Raw genomic sequence first — 19,052 nt, forward strand, 5'->3', positions numbered from 1 at the left:
CATGTGGAACATAACCCAGTATACTGGAGCTGTTTGGCACCAATATTAGCTTATGTGCCATTCATCACACATCAAATATATTTTTTTTTAAGATAAAATGTTAGACTTACCGAAAAATAGTTCAACACACACTTAAATACACTGTAGTAAAGCAAACAGTACTTTATTAATTGTCTGATCAATTTAATGAGCTGGTACCACACAACTTAAGGTTGCTTTGGGTCATATGGGCCATACTTCACCTCTGGTTTACTTTAAAACACACAGGTTTCCCTGCTTCTCCCAAAACATGCTGAAGCTTAACTGACTACTCTAAACTGCTGCTAAAAGTAAAGAGTAAATAGATGTGTAATGTCCTGTGATTCAATGATACATTTACTCAATCAGGCTACTGGTTGCGCTATTATTGTATTCCAGAGATCATGTTTTTCTACAAGGCTGAGAAACAGTATCACAGTTTAAATTTAACTGTGATGTCAAAATTATATTCATTTTAAATGAAAATATTTAAAACAATCTAATAAATGAATCTTATAACACAATAAGCTTAGTATTGTCCTGCAGTCTTAAGCAAGCGACAACAGCTCGCAAGATAATGGCTGGTCAAATGGCTGAGCCTGTTGCTCCCCCTGCTGGTGGAGAAAAGCAACAGCAGCACAAAAGACAACATGGCGCCCAAATAAGCACTGTTGGGCTTAAACACAAGACCGTTAACGTGGTCTTAATCATTAGAGTAAACTTTAAAACATGATATGAATGGGAATATACTTCACTTGTAGGTATTTCTTTACTCATATGAATTTCTATAGATGTCAACAATGGTACCCCACACAAATTTGAGAAAGTTAGTCAGGATTTGGTGGAAAGACCATTAGCAGTCTCAGCTATGCCGACATTGTTGTATTGGTCACATCAGAAAAACTACAGGAGCTGGTGTGGTATATCCAGACTGCACAAAGGAATATAATATTCTGTAAAAATGCAGGAAAATGAAAGTGATGATGAACATTGAAGAAATACTGGAGACTACATTGGAAAAATACTGAAGACTATGGTGGAAGGTAGAAGATTGGAACAAGTGCATCAGAAAACTCTTATGGAGTTTCCTCATGGAGGAAGATGATGACCATTGAGCAGGTTTACATGATGGCCAGAACAGAAGAGTCTTGCAAAAAGGTTTGTTTGTTTGTTTATTAGGATTTTAACATCATGTTTTACACTTTTGGTTACATTCATGACAGGAACGGTAGTTACTCATTACACAAGATTCATCAGTTCACAAGGTTATATCGAACACAATCATGGACAATTTAGTATCTCCAATTCACCTCACTTGCATGTCTTTGGACTGTGGGAGGAAACCGGAGCACCCGAAGTAAACCCACGCAGACACGGGGAGAACATGCAAACTCCACACAGAAAGGACCCGGACCGCCCCACCTGGGGATCGAACCCAGGACCTTCTTGCTGTGAGGCGATAGTGCTACCCACTTAAAAATAACTGTATCCTCAAGTACAGAAAAGGGTTACTGAATGGTATGATTAAATGCTGTGGTCGTCTCAATCATCAGATTTCATTTTTTGGTTGATGGGCTCATTTTCCAAATCTTGTAGGTATGGGGGCAACCCATGCTGCCTAAAAGCTTAAAGACCACACACATTTACTAATGGGTTCTTGCCTTGCCCTAGACAGACTGAGTTATTTGGATTCCCTTGTGTCAGCTAAAATTTTACCTTCGGAGTCAGATGGACATGTAGACACTAAAGTCTGGATCTCTTTGCCTTAGGAAAGCCTTCACTGTACCTACAGAAAGGTCAGCCCAGACTTTTACACGTATACGCTACGCAAAGCAGAGCGTGAATGACAGCTGTCAGTCGTCTCATCTAACTCACCCAACAGCTAGAATAAAAGAATGCAGTGCATGGTATTAGGTCATGGGTGTCCAAACTTTTCTTGTTGGGGCCAGATGGAGTAAAAAACACGGCCCAAAGACTATTGTTATAAAACAAAAAAATATAATAGAACTACTTGATCACCAACAATTACACTTTTTTATTTGAGGGACTAATTATCTATCTTGTGTTGTGTAAACTAAGATTTTGTTTAAAAAGTTTAGAAGAATGTAAATTATAATAATTTTCTAATGAGATGATTAATATACACACTTCCCTCTGAAATCATTTTTCCAGCACACCTGAAATCTTCTGCATTTACGGTCTAGTTTTCGTTTATTTGGAGCCACCATGTTTATCCAAAAACTCGGGAATGTTAATGTAGGTGTAACGTTAATGTTTTGTGTTTGGGGGAAAGAAGATTGCGAATTGATCGTGACACCCAGAGTTCAAGCAACAGTTCAAGCAGTTTTTTTTTAAAACCTGCTTAGCAGCGGGCCAACTTAAGTTTAATTTCTAAATACCTTGCCTTTTTAAAAATTATAATGAGCAGCAAATGGCCGGTGGGTCGTAGTTTAGACGTGTCTGTATTATGATGAAATGTTATCGAATCTGGTTGTACAAATCGTCCACTATGGCTCAGTGTCCTGTAGAGCAGTGACTTTGGTGGCTGTTGCCTGCTTTGGGGACCCTCAATAATGTTAACATTTAATGTAAATGATTTACACTGATGACTATGGTATTGTTTTGATTATATGTATTATGCTCCACAGGTTTAAATAATTACTGAAGAAAACTTTGCTGGTCTCAATAGTTTAAAACTATCAGATAATAATTGAAGTTCCCTTCTAAAGAATCATCATTTTCAACAATTATCATAAAAATACACCAATCAACCAAACACACCTAATTGATAATACAGTAATTCAGGTCCTATTATTGTCCCATTATAAGTAAAAGCTGTACCCTGGTGTAAGAATAAGGCTATTAGGCATGTGTCTCATAGTGCCTGTCCCTTCTTCTTGCAATGACACCAATGTCCTCTGCATACACACTGTCAGCTATAATTAAAATGAAGTCTGACACATCCACACAGTCAATATTGTCATACTTGGACATGAAAAGGTTTTCTTTTCATCCAGAGTCCTGTCCTTCTAATAATCTTCATTTATATTGTTATGCCATATTACATCACATCATGTCTTTCCCATTCATGGTACTCTTAACAGTCTTGCCAGCACCAAAGTGCAAAGGCAGCATTATTTTCTTTCTGTTCTGCTTTTTTACTGTCCAGCTTTCACATTGATAAAGAATCCCAGAGAAGACAGAAGTCTGGATAATTTATAAAATCACTAATTCATTTATTGTCTGTTTTACCACTGCTTCATCCTGGTCATTGTCGCAGTGGGTATGAGTCAGTGGGCGAAAGGCAAGAAACACCTCAGATAGGTCGTCTGCCCATCATAAATCTTTTAATAATTATTGAGTTTTGGTGTTTTAGCCACACCCATTGCTAACAGGTGTGTGTGGGTAAGGGGGCATATATAAAATTGTATTTTAGGGAAGGCTTTTTTATGTTATCTTCCAGAATAACTGTGTCTATGTGTGCAAGCTAAGGTCAGTAAAGACATGATTTGACTAGTTTGGTGTGGAAGAAATCCAGTGACCTTCACAGAGACCAGAACCTAACAGTGAACACCTTTGGTATAAATCTGGAACAATAATTGCATATAACATCATGATCTGACCCTGTAATGACACAAATCCCATAGACACACTCCAAAATCTTAGATGAGTCAAAGCAGTTATAGGCACAAACACAGGATATAAGGGGTTTTGCAACATCATATTTGTGGCCAAAGTTTTTGAAATGGATGTCCAACAAGTTCATAGTCAGGTGTCCACATACTTTTGGTACTATAATGTAAAGTAAATGCCAGAATATTTACCCCAGCACGATAGATGAGTCAATAAAATACACACAGAGAAATATGTAAGAACAGCAAGAACACTGCTGGCCTTGAGGAACATCGGCGACACATCAGTCACGTTACACTTTTAATACCCTGCTCCAAGAGAGGACACTGTCAGATCATTTCAGTGTAATAGAAGCAGGCAGAATGTAAAAGAAGTTCCAAGGAAAACAGATTATATATACAATCTAAGATTTTCACACACACTTGTATGGGATATAAATGTCATATAAGTCTTGGAATTTCAAATATTCTGCTACTGTTATTTTCTAGAACAGAATGATTGAAATTCATACGTTTTCCCTCAAAAGAAAAAATAAGAAAAAAACTTAATGGAATAAAAAAAATGTATTATGATTCTTTTGACAATATGTCTAAATCTGCTTGGTAAAGGAAAGAAACAAGAAAATTTCACTTGTGGGAGGAAACCCCACAAGAGAACATGCAAACTCCACACAGAAAGGACCCAAACTGCTCCACCTGGGAATCGAACCCAGGACCTTCTTGCTGTGAGGCGACAGTCCTACCCACTGAGCCACCGTGCCACCCAGTGGAGGCCTAGCCACAATGTTCATTCATTCATTCATTCTTTGTCTTCATCTTATTCAGGGTCGCAGTGGGCTTAATTCACTGGGTGAAAAGCAGGAAACACCCTGGACAGGTAACCAGTCCATCACAGAACAAACACGTAGTACACACAATCACACCCAGGGTAATGTTAGTAACTCCAATTAACCTCACTGCATGTCTTTGGACTGTGGGTGGAAACTGGAACTCCTGAAAGAAACACCCCCTAAGATACGGAGAGAACATGTGAACGGCACACAGAAGGGACCAGACCGCTCCACCTGGAAATCGAGCCCATGCCCTTCTTGCTGTGAGGCGACAGTGCAATCCACCAATTAAATTTGTAAATGTTCATTCAAAATCTAATGTGAAAACAGGCACAGTAACACAAATGTATTTACTAGTACTGGTAGTAAATAAACTGGTCCATTAACTGCTGTTGAATTCAATACTTTGTGACAGCAATTAACAAAATGCAGTGTAATAATAGAATGAAAGGTTAATCCGTTCTAGTGTAAACTGCATGTTGCATAACAGTTTTTCTCTGATGTAAATACACTAATATTATAATGGATCAAAGTTCAGGGATAAAATTATATTAAAATTATTTCATGAAAATGTTACGTGGGCACAGAAAGACTGAATTAATTAATCCTAGTAGGATTTAATACATATAAAACCACAGTCTACACTACATGGCCAAAAGGATGTGAGCATCCCATTTAATTATTTAGTTAAGGTGTTTCTATTGTACGTAATGCTAACATGTGTATACAATTACTTGTATAAAATTGTATAAAAGATTCTGCCAACTTTGTAAAAAGATGTGGCCAGCGACTGCATGTGTACCACATATCCAGATGTATCGTTTCTTCACTTTTGTAGACTCCTACTCTGACCAAGTAGGGTTGTACCTAACACACTCCCCGTCCAATGCTTGTGCAAGTGTCAACCGCTTCTTTTTACCTGTCAGGAAGGGTCTACACAGCGAGCAGTATTGCCTCAGTTGAGCATTGAGCAGAGGCCTCAATATTAGCAGTAATAAGGAATCCCTTTTACCATCACTTCAAAGAGACACAGCCAATTGTGTCTTTGTGTCTGGTCAGTTGATAACACAGCTGAGATTCAAATTCTGATCTCAAGGTTGTGAGCCGGTCGATAGCACAGCTGAGATTCAAATTCTGATCTCAGGTTTGTGGGTCAGTGGATTAGGTTGCTGGGTCACCAAAGTGCCCACATATGTATTTTTTTAATATGGTGATTGAATCCCTTTCCCCAAATCTATTTAATTTTTATTACACTTTAAATAGGACATCCAACCTTACATTCTTATTTAATTAAAACACATTATTTTCTGCTGAATACCTATTCATTTAACATTAAGATTGTGAATTGAAAAATAGGTCATATGTGAATTCTTAGCACAGATGGACGTGAAGACCCACTTTGTTTAGATGATAAGGATGGTAAGCTAAAGCATGACCCAGTCCCTAACAGAACCAGTACCAAGTGCTTTAGACTAATTCTGGGTCTCAGAGGACATGAAGGCAATCAGGCCACACAAGAGCCTCCATATGGCTACCAACTGTTCACATCATTTCTGTTTTTTATGTATTTAAGCTTTGTCGTAAAGCACTTAGCCGATTTACTGTCGTCGGAAATTGTGCATGTAATGTAGCTTATTACATTGCAGTCTGTGCTGCAATCCGAATCCAAATAATGTAGTCCTAGTGGCAAGAAGCAAGTGGTAATTAATCTTGCTTTTTCTGCTTACCTGTGTGGTCTAAGGAGACTAAAGTGGAAAATTTTTGCCTAATTTCCGAGTGGTATACAGCATTCACTTAGCAAAATATGGTAGTTATAGCATTGTGTCATGGAGAGTCTCATTAGTGTCAGGAAACAAACGGTACAAAACATAAAATGATTTTAATAAAAACCTGGAAAGTTAGGTTAGCAGCACATTAATCTAAAGAACACAATCCCTATCTAACTACATTTCTATGTGTAGTATACACCGATCAGCCATAACATTAAAACCACCTTGTTGTTTCTACACTCACTGTCCATTTTATCAGCCCCACTTACCATATAGGAGCACTTTGTAGTTCTACAATTACTGACTGTAGTCCATCTGTTTCTCTACATATTTTTTAACCTCCCTTTAACCTCTCTGTTCTTCAATGGTCAGGACCCCCACAGTACCACTACAGAGTAGATATTATTTGGGTGGTGGATCATTCTCAGCACTGCAGTGACACTGACATGGTGGTGGTGTGTTAGTGTGTGTTGTGTTGGTATGAGTGGATAAGACAGCAATGCTGATGGAGTTTTTAAACACCTCACTGTCACTGCTGGACTGAGAATAGTCCACCCACCAAAAATATATCCAGCCAACAGCGTCCCGCGGGCAGCGTCCTGTGTTCACTGATGAAGGTCTAGAAGATGACCAACTCAAACAGCAGCAATAGATGAGCGATCGTCTCTGACTTTAAGGTGGACCTACTAGGTAAGAGTGTCTAATAGAGTGGACAGTGAGTGGACACGGTATTTAAAAACTCCAGCAGCGCTGCTGTATCTGTTCCACTCATACCAGCACAACACACACTAACACACCAGCACCATGTCATTGTCACTGCAGTGCTGAGAATGATCCACCATCTAAATAATACGTGATCTGTGGGGGTCCTAACCATTGAAGAAAAGAGTAAAAGGAGGTTAAAAAAGTATGTAGAGAAACAGATGGACTACAATCAGGAATTGTAGAACTTCAAAGTGCTTCTATATGGTAAGTGGAGCTAATAAAATGGACAGTGAGTGTAGAAACAAGGAAGTGGTTTTAATGTTATGGCTGATCAGTGTAAGTTGCTCTATATCATTTTGCAATGCTGACTAGTACTATGGGAAAACCTCTACTGGCTTTACTAGCTGACAAAGGTAAATTGACTAAAGCAATAAACAACAGGAATTAAATTTGTGAAATCTATGGATTAAGGGTTAAATATGTCTTCAAGGCATTGTTTATTACTGTGTTAATTATATAATACAAAAAGTAAGTGTGTGTGTCTGTGTGGAACTGAAACGGGGTCAGTGGAGGTTGGTTATCAGAGCAGAGACATAGAAGGCAGTTTTCTGTAGGCTGGAAAATCAGTCACACTGCCTCTCTCACTGCCTCTCTCACTGTCATTTTCTCTCAACGATTAAATCCCTTATATTTAGTACATTAAGGTCTCACTTCATTTGTCTTTCTTAGTTACATTAATCTTCTTCAATCTTCCAGGAGCCACAAGAGTTACCACATGGAGTCACGCTATCCTGGACATCATTCAACCAGGTGACCATATCTTATTTTTCTTATCCTAGGAATTCTGTTTACATTTTGTTTAATTCTTTTAAAAATGCTTTTTTTTTTCTTTAAACCATTTGCTAGAAAAAGCCAGACAAAATGGTCCAATGACATCACTGTGTCTGTGGTCCTTTATACTATAATTTATAAGTGAAAAGAAGGCAAGGGAATATAGCTGATTTTATTTAAGCTTGATACCATCACAATACGTTATTGATCCAGTTCTCAGTGGATTTTTTATAATGAACAGCTTGAAGAAAGCACATGTACATTACTTTAGTATTTTCTTCTCTTCATGTTCTCACTGCAACCTTTTCACTTTGTGCTGTGTTCATGTCTTTTTCTGTCTCATTTCTAATCCTATTTTTGCTCTTCTAGTTTGCAGCTTTGCTCACTGTCAAATAAATGTCACCCTATCTATGTTTTACTGGTAGCTGGAAAAACCTTAGTTACGCTCCAAGCTCATTGTCTTGTGGGTGCAACACCTACCAATCTGCTGGGTCAAAAATGATATACACTGATCAGCCATAACATTAAAACCACCTTGTTGTTTGTACACTCACTGTCCATTTTATCAGCTCCACTTACCATATAGGAGCACTTTGTAGTTCTACAATTACTGACTGTAGTCCATCTGTTTCTCTACATACTTTTTTAACCTGCTTTCACCCTGTTCTTCAATGGTCAGGACCCCCAAAGGACCACACCGCAGGTATTATTTGGGTGGTGGATCAATCTCAGCACTGCAGTGATAATGACATGGTGGTGGTGTGTTAGTGTATGTTGTGCTGGTATGAGTGGATCAGACACAGCAGCGCTGCTGGAGTTTTTAAATACCTTGTCCACTCACTGTCCACTCTATTAGACACTCCAGCCTAGTAGGTCCACCTTGTAGATGTAAAGTCAGAGACGATCGCTCATCTATTGCTGCTGTTTGAGTTGGTCATCTTCTAGACCTTCATCAGTGGTCACTGACCATGGGGTGCTGTTGGCTGTATATTTTAGGTTGGTGGACTATTCTCAGTCCAGCAGTGACAGTGAGGTGTTTAAAAACTTCATCAGCACTGCTGTGTCTTATCCACTCATACCAGCACAACACACACTAACACACCACCATGTCATTGTCACTGCAGTGCTGAGAATGACCCACCACCCAAATAGTACCTACTCTGTAGTGGTCCTGGGAGAGTCCAAGCACAAAGCTCAATGATTCAGGATCAGGGGGACTTTTTTGCATACCAACCTCTAAGCTCATAGTGGTATAAACTTGTTTGACAGTGGACAGTAAGACCTGTGTTTCAGCAGTTTTTAATTCATGTCAGACCTGTTTTGGTGATTACTGAATTCCCATAAATATCCCCCAAAAAATTCTTAGAACAAGGTGGCAGTTTGGGTTTTAATTCCAACCCTGAAAGACTGTTAATCCATGTACTATGTGCTTATTGTTGCATACAAAAGTATGTACAGTTCATTTTGGGACATAAAGCTTCTTAGAAATCACTCCATCTGTTATTACTTGTTAAGGTCTGTGCTCTGCTGTTTCAGATTTGTACAGAGCTCCATAGACATTCCGAATGAAATGCCAATGGCTTAGTGGGTGCTGTCAATCCAAGACTGTTAATATGGGCTCACATTAGTGGGCTTTTTCTTTGATACAGTGGTGGCATCAGCCATCTTTTACGGAGTGGTATGCTGGGGCAGTAGCATCTCTACAGCGGACAGGAAGAGACTGAACAAACTTATTAAGAGGGCCGGCTCTGTCCTGTGGAGCCCCTTAGACCCAGTGCAGGTGGTGGGAGACAGAAGGATGTTAGCCAAGCTGGCATCAATGCTGGAGAATGACTCCCACCCCATGCATGAGACTCTGGCAGCACTGGGCAGCTCCTTCAGTGATAGACTGCTTCACCCTAAATGTGGGAAGGAGCGGTACCGCAGGTCCTTCTTTCCTGCTGCTGTTAGATTATACAACCAGCACTGCTCCAGATAGATCACACACACACTTTAAATTATTATTCATTAAAATGTGCAATTTTTTCCCCATGTGTAACTATTACAATGTGCAATATTCTCACGTGCAGTTATTTGTAAATATTTGTAAATATTTTTCAGAGTTTTTCTGACTTTTTATTATTATTGTTATACATTGTACTATTTTTATTTTTTATTGTCTATTTTTTGTACTGAGTGCTGTACTATCCCTTTGCTGCTGCAACAATGTGAATTTCCCCATTGTGGGACTAATAAAGGATTATCTTATCTTATCTTATCTTATCAAAAGTTACCAGCTGTAGTCAGTAATGATCAAGGAATTCATAAGGAATTATGAGGCTATGTTACAAGATATTTTTTATAAAACCTGTAATAAATGTATAAGAACTAAAATTTGTAAACTTGTTTTAAATCACAGAAAAATATTTAATTTGTAAGATTATAATGACATACAGGACCTATACAGATGCTCAAAGGTAAGAGCACTGCTTTTTAGCTTGGTCTCAGTGAATTGTGCATGGTTGGAACTGAATTGCCATGGGTACTCTTAGAATTATGTAAGATGATGTAAAGGACCTGAAGTTATTTTTCCATTAGATGTCTATTCCATTAAAAGGCTATCCTAAGGATGTACAAACAATTTAATTAAATAGAAAGGACTGGGAAGATAAGCTCTCTGACAGAATGGACAACATTTATAGGGTCAAGAAATCACAACAGATGAATAGGTATTTTTATTTCATATGCAATGGTTAGAACTCAGAGTAATTACCAATGGTACACAGTCATGTATCGGTATCGGACATAAAAAAGTGGTATCGAGCCAGCCCTAATTTAAACATAGGACATGTGATCTTCGTTTTAACAATATTACGAGCTCGAGGTAATATAACAAAATAATAAAGTTAATATATTGTAAGGAAGAATTGCCGTTGTATAGAAATGCAAATTCTTTTGAGAAAAAAGTTTACCCCCACATTTATTACTACTTAACTGCCTAAAATGTGGCTCAGGTGCACCACATTACAGTTTTATTTAAAGCCAAGACATTTAGTGTTAACTCTTCATTGTTGAAGTGAGTGGTATCATCATGGCAAGCAGAAAAGCTTTTGAACTTCATTGCAATCACTAAATTAGGAATACACATATAATATCAGAGACTACCTAACGGATACAAAGCACCCACATAAACCTTTCCTGCCGTGAATGTAACTCACAAGAGTAAACACAGCATTAAAAGATAGATAGATAGGGGGCACCCAGGTGGCGCAGCAGGATATGTTGCTAGCACACCAGCACTGAGTTTCTGAACTTCTCGGTTCGAAACTCTGTGTTGGGGCTATGTGTGGGTTTGGGAGTTCATACGCTGTGAAGGACCCTGATTGGTGGAAGAGACGCCTGTGCAGAAAGCAGGGGCGAGAAGAGGAGGGCTGTACACGTGTTGGAAGAGGCGCGTACAGCGACGTGCTCTCCATGGATGCAATCTGGTATCTCTCAGCAGTGGAAGACAAAATTGAGTGCACTAAATCAGGAGGAAATGGGGAGAAAATGCATTAAAAAAAAAAAAAAAAAAGATAGATAGATAGATAGATATTAGAAATCAGCCCTTTCATTGTCTGGAAAAATAATTTACAAGTGAAGAAAATTTAATACAAGGCTCTCCTAGCAAGATCAACCCAAAAACAGACTGCATGATGCTTCCAAAAAGTTTCTAACAATCCTTAAATGTCATCACATGACATACAGGTAACCCTTGCCACAGTTAATGTCAAAATCTGGGGTGCAACCTGGACAGAGTGCCAGTCTGTTGCAGAGAACCAAGCTCTCACACATTTACTCAGTGGTTTTCACAATGGGGTATTTTGGAGTGGCCAACTGGTGTTTTTTGGGAGGTGTGAGTACCTGAGGGGGAACCCACACAGACACAGAAAACCACTCAAAACTTCTCACATACAGTGAGCCGAAGCAAGGATCAAACCCAGGTCTCCAGTACCCACATTGCTATACAGCATTTGCACTACCAGTCAGATCACGGTGGAGCAACAATTGTAACAGAAATTTACTCAACACATTATTGCTGGTTGTCATGGTAACATTCAAAGAGAAGTTATTAGACTAACCTGCAATTAAATACTTTATATGTATCCCAATAAAAAAGAATTTCCAAACCAAGTCATCACAGTGGCACAGAAGGAAGTGTGGGTGATGCACAGCTATGGGGTTCTCCAGGCCTGGGTTTGAACCTCATGTTCAACCATTATGTAACTGTAAGAGTATGCCCCCCAAGGACCAAAAAACCTGCCAGTAGGTTTTTTGTTCCTAGGTTGGTAGGTAAGTGACTGAATAGGTGTTCAAGGCCCTGTGATGGATTGGCACTCTGTCCAGGGCATTTTCTACCCAACACCAAGTGATGTAGAATCAGTCTCTGAACCCATGGTATGAACTGCTTTAAAACTTAGTTGTTAATTTCTTTATTTCTGTTTCCCTTTATAGTCCGAAAGAGCCATTTCCTGGGTGGATGAATTTGTCTCATCATGAAGATGAGCACAGACCAGGCTGTGTTGCCCCTGGTAGTCCTGGTCACATGTTGCTACAGGAGCTTCTCTGGCAGTTTGAGCAGAGAGAGTGCTTGGTTCTGGAGGAAGAGCTACAACATCAGTCCTGCCATGGAAATCTGAGATGTCGTCGCCACTTCAACGCACCCGGTTTGCTTACACTGATGCCAGCCTCTGAATGCAGGCAGTTAGAACGGCTCTGTGGGCGCATTCCTCCATCACACGTCTGGGCTGTACTCTTCAGGTATGCACCTCTACATTCAGGGCAAATAACCATTCAAACCACTTTTGTTTTTGTTATTTAAAATACCCTTAGTGCATATATCTACGTACTTCAAATTTGCACACATAATGTCTCTTAATTTTACACATATTAATAAGCATAAATAAAAGCATGTGTAACAAATATAAAAGCAGAAAACGTATTTAAACACCACATACACCGATCAGCCATAACATTAAAACCACCTCCTGGTTTCTGCACACACTGTCCATTTTATCAGCTCCACTTACCATACAGAAGCAATTTGTAGTTCTACAATTACTGACTGTAGTCCATCTCTTTCTCTACATACCTTTTTAACCTGCTTTCACTCTGTTCTTCAATGGTCAGAACCCCCACAGGACCATCACAGAGCAGGTATTATTTAGGTAGTGGATGATCTCAGCACTGCAGTGACAATGACATGGTTGTTGTGTGTTAGTGTGTGTTGTGCTGGTATGAGTGGATCAGACACAGCAGCACTGCTGGAGTTTTTAGAGACCGTGTCCACTCACTGTCCACTCTATTAGACACTCCTACCTAGTTAATTCACCTTGTAGATGTAAAGTCAGAGACTATCGCTTTTCCTTTGCTGCTGTTTAAGTTGATCATCTTCTAGACCTTCATCAGTGGTCACAGGATGCTGCCCGTGGGGCAATGTTGGCTGGATATTTTTAGTTGGTGGACTATTCTCAGTCCCTCAGTGACAGTGAGGTGTTTAAAAACTGCAGCAGCATTGCTGTGTCTTATCCACTTATACCAGCACAACACACACTAACACACCACCACCATGACAGTGTCACTGCAGTGCTGAGAATGATCCACCACCCAAATAATACCTGCTCTGTGGTGGTCCTGTGGGGGTCCTGACCATTGAAGAACAGGGTGAAAGCAGGCTAAAAACTATGTAGAGAAACAGATGGACTACAGTCAGTAATTGTAGTGCAAAGTGCTTCTATATGGTAAGTGGAGCTAATAAAATGGACAGTGAGTGTAGAAAGGAGCTGGTCATAATATTATGCCTGATCGGTGTACATAACATGTTGCAGAACTGTGTTTTTCTTTTTAAATTAGTACAGGTCAAAGGGAACTCACAAGAACAAAAGTGGTTAAATATTAGATTACACTGTATGTAATGAAGGTATGAGTTCCTGTGTTTGTGATTAATTTTTAATAACATTGTGTGTGCTTCTAATTGATGGTTAAGGTTTCGTGAGATTTTGGCTCACAACGCTGTCCTTCCCTGGGAGCTTGTTTACGTCTTCAAACAGGTCGTGAGGGACTTCATTAGTGGACAGCAAGAGGTACACAAATTTCCAAACCCTTCAAGAATGCTGCTTCCTGTTTCCCCACCTCCAGCAGACAGCAACATCTGTGGCCAGCCGACTAAAAGATCATCAACTGCTTTGCCTTCACATGACGGGCAGGACGAGGAAAGACAGGAGATCCCCACCATCTCCAGCTATGTGGACAAGCATTTGCATTATGTCTACTCCTTCACTGGACAAAGGGCCTCTCTTCCCTTCTGTCACTCATACCCCTCTGATGAGCCCAAGGCCTACAGCAATACTCTGTAAAGGCCAAAGCAAGCTCAGAGAAACATGGTGACCCCTCTGTCTTTCCAACGTGTAGAATCTTTTCCTGAACACAAACCCAGAACTCCTGCGGCAAAACAGATCATGGTTTCAATCCTAAATCAGGACTGGAACAAATTATTTTGATTCATACTTTAAGCATAAAAAATAGTATTATGTTCATTTAAGAGACACATTAAATGTCTATTTCAAATATGTAAACCAGTGTGCAAAATGCTAATAAAAACAAAGAGCAGTGATTGGAGATTTTTGACTTTTATTGGAAGTGGTACTACATTGACATTTACATTTTTGACAGACGCCTTTATCCAAAGCGACTTACATAACTGTGACAGTATATTGTCTAAGCAATTGAGGGTTAGGTGCCTTTCTCAAGGGCCCAACAGCAGCAACCTGGCAGTGGTAAGGCTTGAACCAGTGACCTTCCGCTTACTAGTCCAGTGCCTTAACCGCTAGGCTACAACTGCCCTATTACTAACAAGTAATTGAAAGGTTGTTGGTTAAAGCCCCACTGAAGCTAGGATACCATACTTGAGCAAGGCCCCTAAACCTTAAACGTTTATTTGGTTAACAGTGTCTGCTTAAGGCTTTAAATGTAAATTAAATTTAAAAACAGCAAAAAAACACACACATTTATTTTTTTTGCTTATAGTTTTATGTTTTTTGTTTCAAGAATTTTAACGCATTACAAATTATTTATTTATTTATTTAAAAATTTATGAAAAAATTGATTAAATATGTAAAAACAAGAGTGTGCAAGCATGGCAGACAGTGAACCTTTTAAGAAATAAGGGGAAACCGAAAGAAGGAAGAAGAAAGGTAGACTGAAGCACCAAAGAAGAAAAGTTACTAGGGTAGAAAAATAAATGAGAAAATGAAAAGAAAAAAGAAGAGTGGAGGTTCAGATTTAACTGAAGACAGGAAAATATGTTAGGTCAAGTACAAAGAAAAAAGAAAGGGGGGGGGGGGGGCTTCAGAAGGAATACGTTTAAAAGGATAAAACTAACCAACTAACTGTTAGATATTTTCCTTCTGTTGTCCTTGCACCTTACACTAATTAACCAACTAAATAAATAAATAAGGAACACATTCACATTCACACATTCCCATTAAAAAAATACAAAATGATCACCAGAAAAGAAAGAAAATTAGTTAATGGAAGAAGATCAGAAAAAAGAAGTTAAAAAGAGGTTCAATAATTGATGTAAATGATGCGTTTAAAATTAGTTTTACTGTCGTCCATAAAATGGTGTGTGTGCATGTGTGCATATGTGTGCATTTGTGTGTTTTGCAAAATAGGAAAAAAATATAAAAAGTAACAATTGGATTTAACATCAAAAAAGGTTGTTGTGTTCAAAAACCTAGTAAGCTGCCTTGCTGTCTTACTGTCTACATAGGCGGCTGCCTAAGTAGAGGGGATTCTAATAAGTCATTGACTTATAAGGCAGGTTATTCGAACGCATTACTTTTCACTAACTAAGCTAACACAGTTAGCCTCATGCCATTCAAACCAATGGGATGGGGTGGCACAACACGCTAGCATGTCAACTAATCAATAATAATTTATTTACATTTGAAAATAACCGCACCGTCCGCCATGTTTTTTATTTTTCTGTGAGAAAAGTTGTGCCACACTGAATGCTGGGATTGCCTTCACCGCTAAGGCAGCATTGGATGCTCACTCGTTCTTGAGTCAAAATACCATTTCAATTTTAAGATACCTTACTAGTAAGGCGCCCAGGTGGCGCAGCAGGATATTCCGCTGATGCACCAGCACAGAGGTTGGGCGCCATCTGGCGGGAATAATTGGCAGCGCCTGCAGCAGATACAAATTGTGGGAACCGGACTATATGTGGGTGGGTGGGTCTTCATACGCTGTGCAAGGACCCTGATTGGCAGAAGAGACGCCCGTGCAGGAAGCGCGGACAAAAAGAGGAGGGCTGTACACGTGTAAAGAAGGAGCAGGCAGCGGCGTGCTCTCCTCGGATGCAAATCTGGAGTCTGTCAGCAGCGGAAGACAAATTGGATGCGCTAAATCGGGAGAAAAATGGGGAGAAAAATGCATTAAAAAAAAAGATACCTTACTAGTGTTATACTGTGCATATTAAGGCATCTAGGATTTCGAACAGCCTCCTTCTCGGGAGCGTGCGTAGGATGACGTAAAATGCTGTTTATGTAGAGCGCTCACTAGGTTTTCAAACACACCCAAAGAATTAGGGACTCTTCACAAATAGATCATAATGATCATTAATTTATATAAATGAATGAAATTGATATAATTAATTAAATTATAAAGTGAAAAGGGGAGGAGTGATTTTCTTTAAAGACTTTCTTTTTACTTAAATTATTAATGCAGATTGCATGGTTTGTAATGAAAAATAATATTTTAGAGGAAAGGAGCGAAATTAAAGCATTTTCAATTTTGATCAGTCTATATCAAGAGACGCTTTATTGTCATTTCAGCTATATACAAGTACATATTGAAACAAAACAACATTCCTCCAGGACCAGGGTGCAACATAGAACAAAAAGTGCAAGACAATAAAATACACAGTACAATAAATACAAAAAGGACTAAAATAAATACAAAAGACATTTCTAATCTAAAAAGTAATTAAGAAAGACAAGACTAGAGACAAGTGTTGGTCAGTACATGGTACTGAGTAAATGGTATGTGAGGTAGGAAAACATATTCTGATATGCAGTTAGCAGCGTAGGATTGTTTTATAGCAGCAGAGATATAATGCAAAATCTTGTGCAAATTGCAATATCGTGCAAAGATGCAAGTAATACAGTCACAGTAGTACAATACAGCAGTTGTATGTATTTAAGTTGTGTATCAACTAGGGCTGTCAAACGATTAAAATTTTTAATCGCGATTAATCTCAGAATTTCATATAGTTAATCGCGATTAATCGCATTAAAAAAATCTGTGAAAATGTTATAGAAAACAAGGATTTTTAAGTGAAATGTTACAATTAAAATGGTGAACACATTTTATGCTAAATGTACTTATGTTAAAAACTGCTGGGACAAGAGAAAACTGTAAGGGAGTTTTATTCACTCACATACTAGGCAGTAAATGTCAGATTGTAGGTTAGAATTTCTCCATCAGCAAACATTGTAGATCAGCGGTGCTTTAGGTGGGATAAGGCGTAGTTATTGTATCAGACTTGTCTGTGGTTGTATCGTGACGATGGTTTGATGGACGTTTCTACACGAAGTGAGTGTGTTTTGACCCTTTGGGGCTTCCATAGTTCATGAACTAACGTGCTTGACTCAGCTTTCCGGTATTCGGTACAGAAGAAGAAGTTAATTAAGTGTAATAAAGTGTTCTGCTCCCGACAACTTGTGAATATAGCGTGTATTTATTTCTTTATTATGCAAGTGCATCACTACCACGATCGGTTACATTATGTTAACAAACCGCAAATGAAAAACGGTGGCAAGTCCGACATTAAAACGTTTGTTCTACCAGTCAAGTGTCAACATGAACTAGAATTTGCGTTAATGGCACTAATTTTTTTAATCGCGTTAAATTAAGGTCGCGTTAATGCGTTATTATCGCGTTAACTTCGACAGCCCTAGTATCAACACATTAAATAAATTATAACATAATCAAAATAGATCTCATATCGATTTTATTAAGACGATAAAATACTTTTTCGAACTCTAATGAAAGCTATTTAGAATAAAACTGTAACTAAAAACTGAATGTTAGAAATGAGGACTTTTATGTAGCTGAGTTCCTGAGCTGAGAGCGGAATGCTGGTTTGCACTTCCTCTGATCGGCGGTTCAGCAGTGGTGAGCAGATCCAGTGATCAGACTGAGCAGTGACCTTCTCGGGGTGATTCAAGTACAAAACAGTGCAGAGGTGAGGCTGAGTATCTCAGTATCTATATAAATGTGGATGAGAACATCTGTGAACTGCTTTTAATTCCTTCGTGTGCATGGAAATCTTTTGTTCGGATTAAAATATGCGTTTGTAGTAGCATCAAGTTCAGGCCTTAGCCGGCTAAGAGTAGCTAAACAAACTGAGTGAATAAATAAATGAATGAGTGGATGAGTCAGTGTGAATAATAATAAGCGCTATTCTAATTAAATGAAATAAAGTGTTTATTTGAGTGAACTACGTTGGAGAGGATTTGTGTGTAGCTGAAGTGTGTTTAGTTGTCCTTTAGTTATTGGTTACAACCTGCTAACGGAATTAGCACACACTGCTTTCACCCTCAGACAGTTGCAGCTTTTTTATTGAAAAGCGTCTTTATTTATTTGTAGAATTACTGACTTTGTAACATTTTATATTGTATATTTTTGTACTGACAAAAAGCTCTTTTAACGGATTTTACATAACTAATGTTTTAATTCGGCATCATACTAGCTAGCTACGTTTTCCTCACCCGTATTCCGTCAAATCCCGCCTACTGTACTATGATTGGTTAGTCTTGATCTGTGTCCTCTGCTTCAATTGGCTGGTAGGGTAGTTCGCTGTCAGGTAGCTGACAGCTCGGTGAGCATGTACTTGAGCCAGCCTAATGTCAAATGGGCATAAAACTAATACTGTTAGTGTAGTGTTGGGTATTGTGAACTATTTGGATCAATTCGGGTTAATTATAATAGATTTTTCTTTCTTTCTGTTTTATATTTTTTCCCCCAATTTTTATCTCCCAGTCCTCTATACTGATTCGACCCTTCACCGCTGACTGAGGACGCCTCTCAACTGACATGCTCGCCCTCCGGTACGCACAGTCAGTACAGACTGCATTTTTCACCTGCACGAGTCGAGTTCATACACTTGACGGGCACTGTGTATGGAGGGCCACACCCCCATCAGCTTTATTCCTCAGCCCTGTGCAGGCCCCATCAGTCGGCCA

General features: G+C 39.0%; 1 protein-coding gene across 1 annotated transcript; it reads left to right on the top strand.

The window, feature by feature from the left end:
* The first annotated feature begins 1,144 nt into the window (after nucleotides 1-1,144).
* rd3l (RD3 like) lies at nucleotides 1,145-14,409 on the top strand. The gene is made up of 5 exons (XM_063001352.1): nucleotides 1,145-1,176; nucleotides 4,476-4,527; nucleotides 7,711-7,764; nucleotides 12,259-12,564; nucleotides 13,790-14,409. The coding sequence occupies exons 3-5, from the start codon at nucleotides 7,730-7,732 to the stop codon at nucleotides 14,157-14,159; spliced, it is 711 nt and encodes a 236-aa protein (XP_062857422.1). The 5' UTR covers nucleotides 1,145-1,176; nucleotides 4,476-4,527; nucleotides 7,711-7,729; the 3' UTR covers nucleotides 14,160-14,409.
* The last annotated feature ends 4,643 nt before the right edge of the window (nucleotides 14,410-19,052 follow it).

Source organism: Trichomycterus rosablanca, chromosome 9, assembly GCF_030014385.1.
Source record: "Trichomycterus rosablanca isolate fTriRos1 chromosome 9, fTriRos1.hap1, whole genome shotgun sequence".
Classification (NCBI taxonomy): Eukaryota; Metazoa; Chordata; class Actinopteri; order Siluriformes; family Trichomycteridae; genus Trichomycterus; species Trichomycterus rosablanca.

What these genes read in the sequence shown, in the direction of transcription:
- rd3l (XM_063001352.1), top strand. Translation starts at nt 7,730, where the DNA reads ATGGAGTCACGCTATCCTGGACATCATTCAACCAG. An exon ending in CCTGGACATCATTCAACCAG is followed by an intron (nt 7,765 to 12,258) that starts GTGACCATATCT and finishes TTCCCTTTATAG; the next exon opens with TCCGAAAGAGCCATTTCCTG. An exon ending in GTCTGGGCTGTACTCTTCAG is followed by an intron (nt 12,565 to 13,789) that starts GTATGCACCTCT and finishes TTGATGGTTAAG; the next exon opens with GTTTCGTGAGATTTTGGCTC.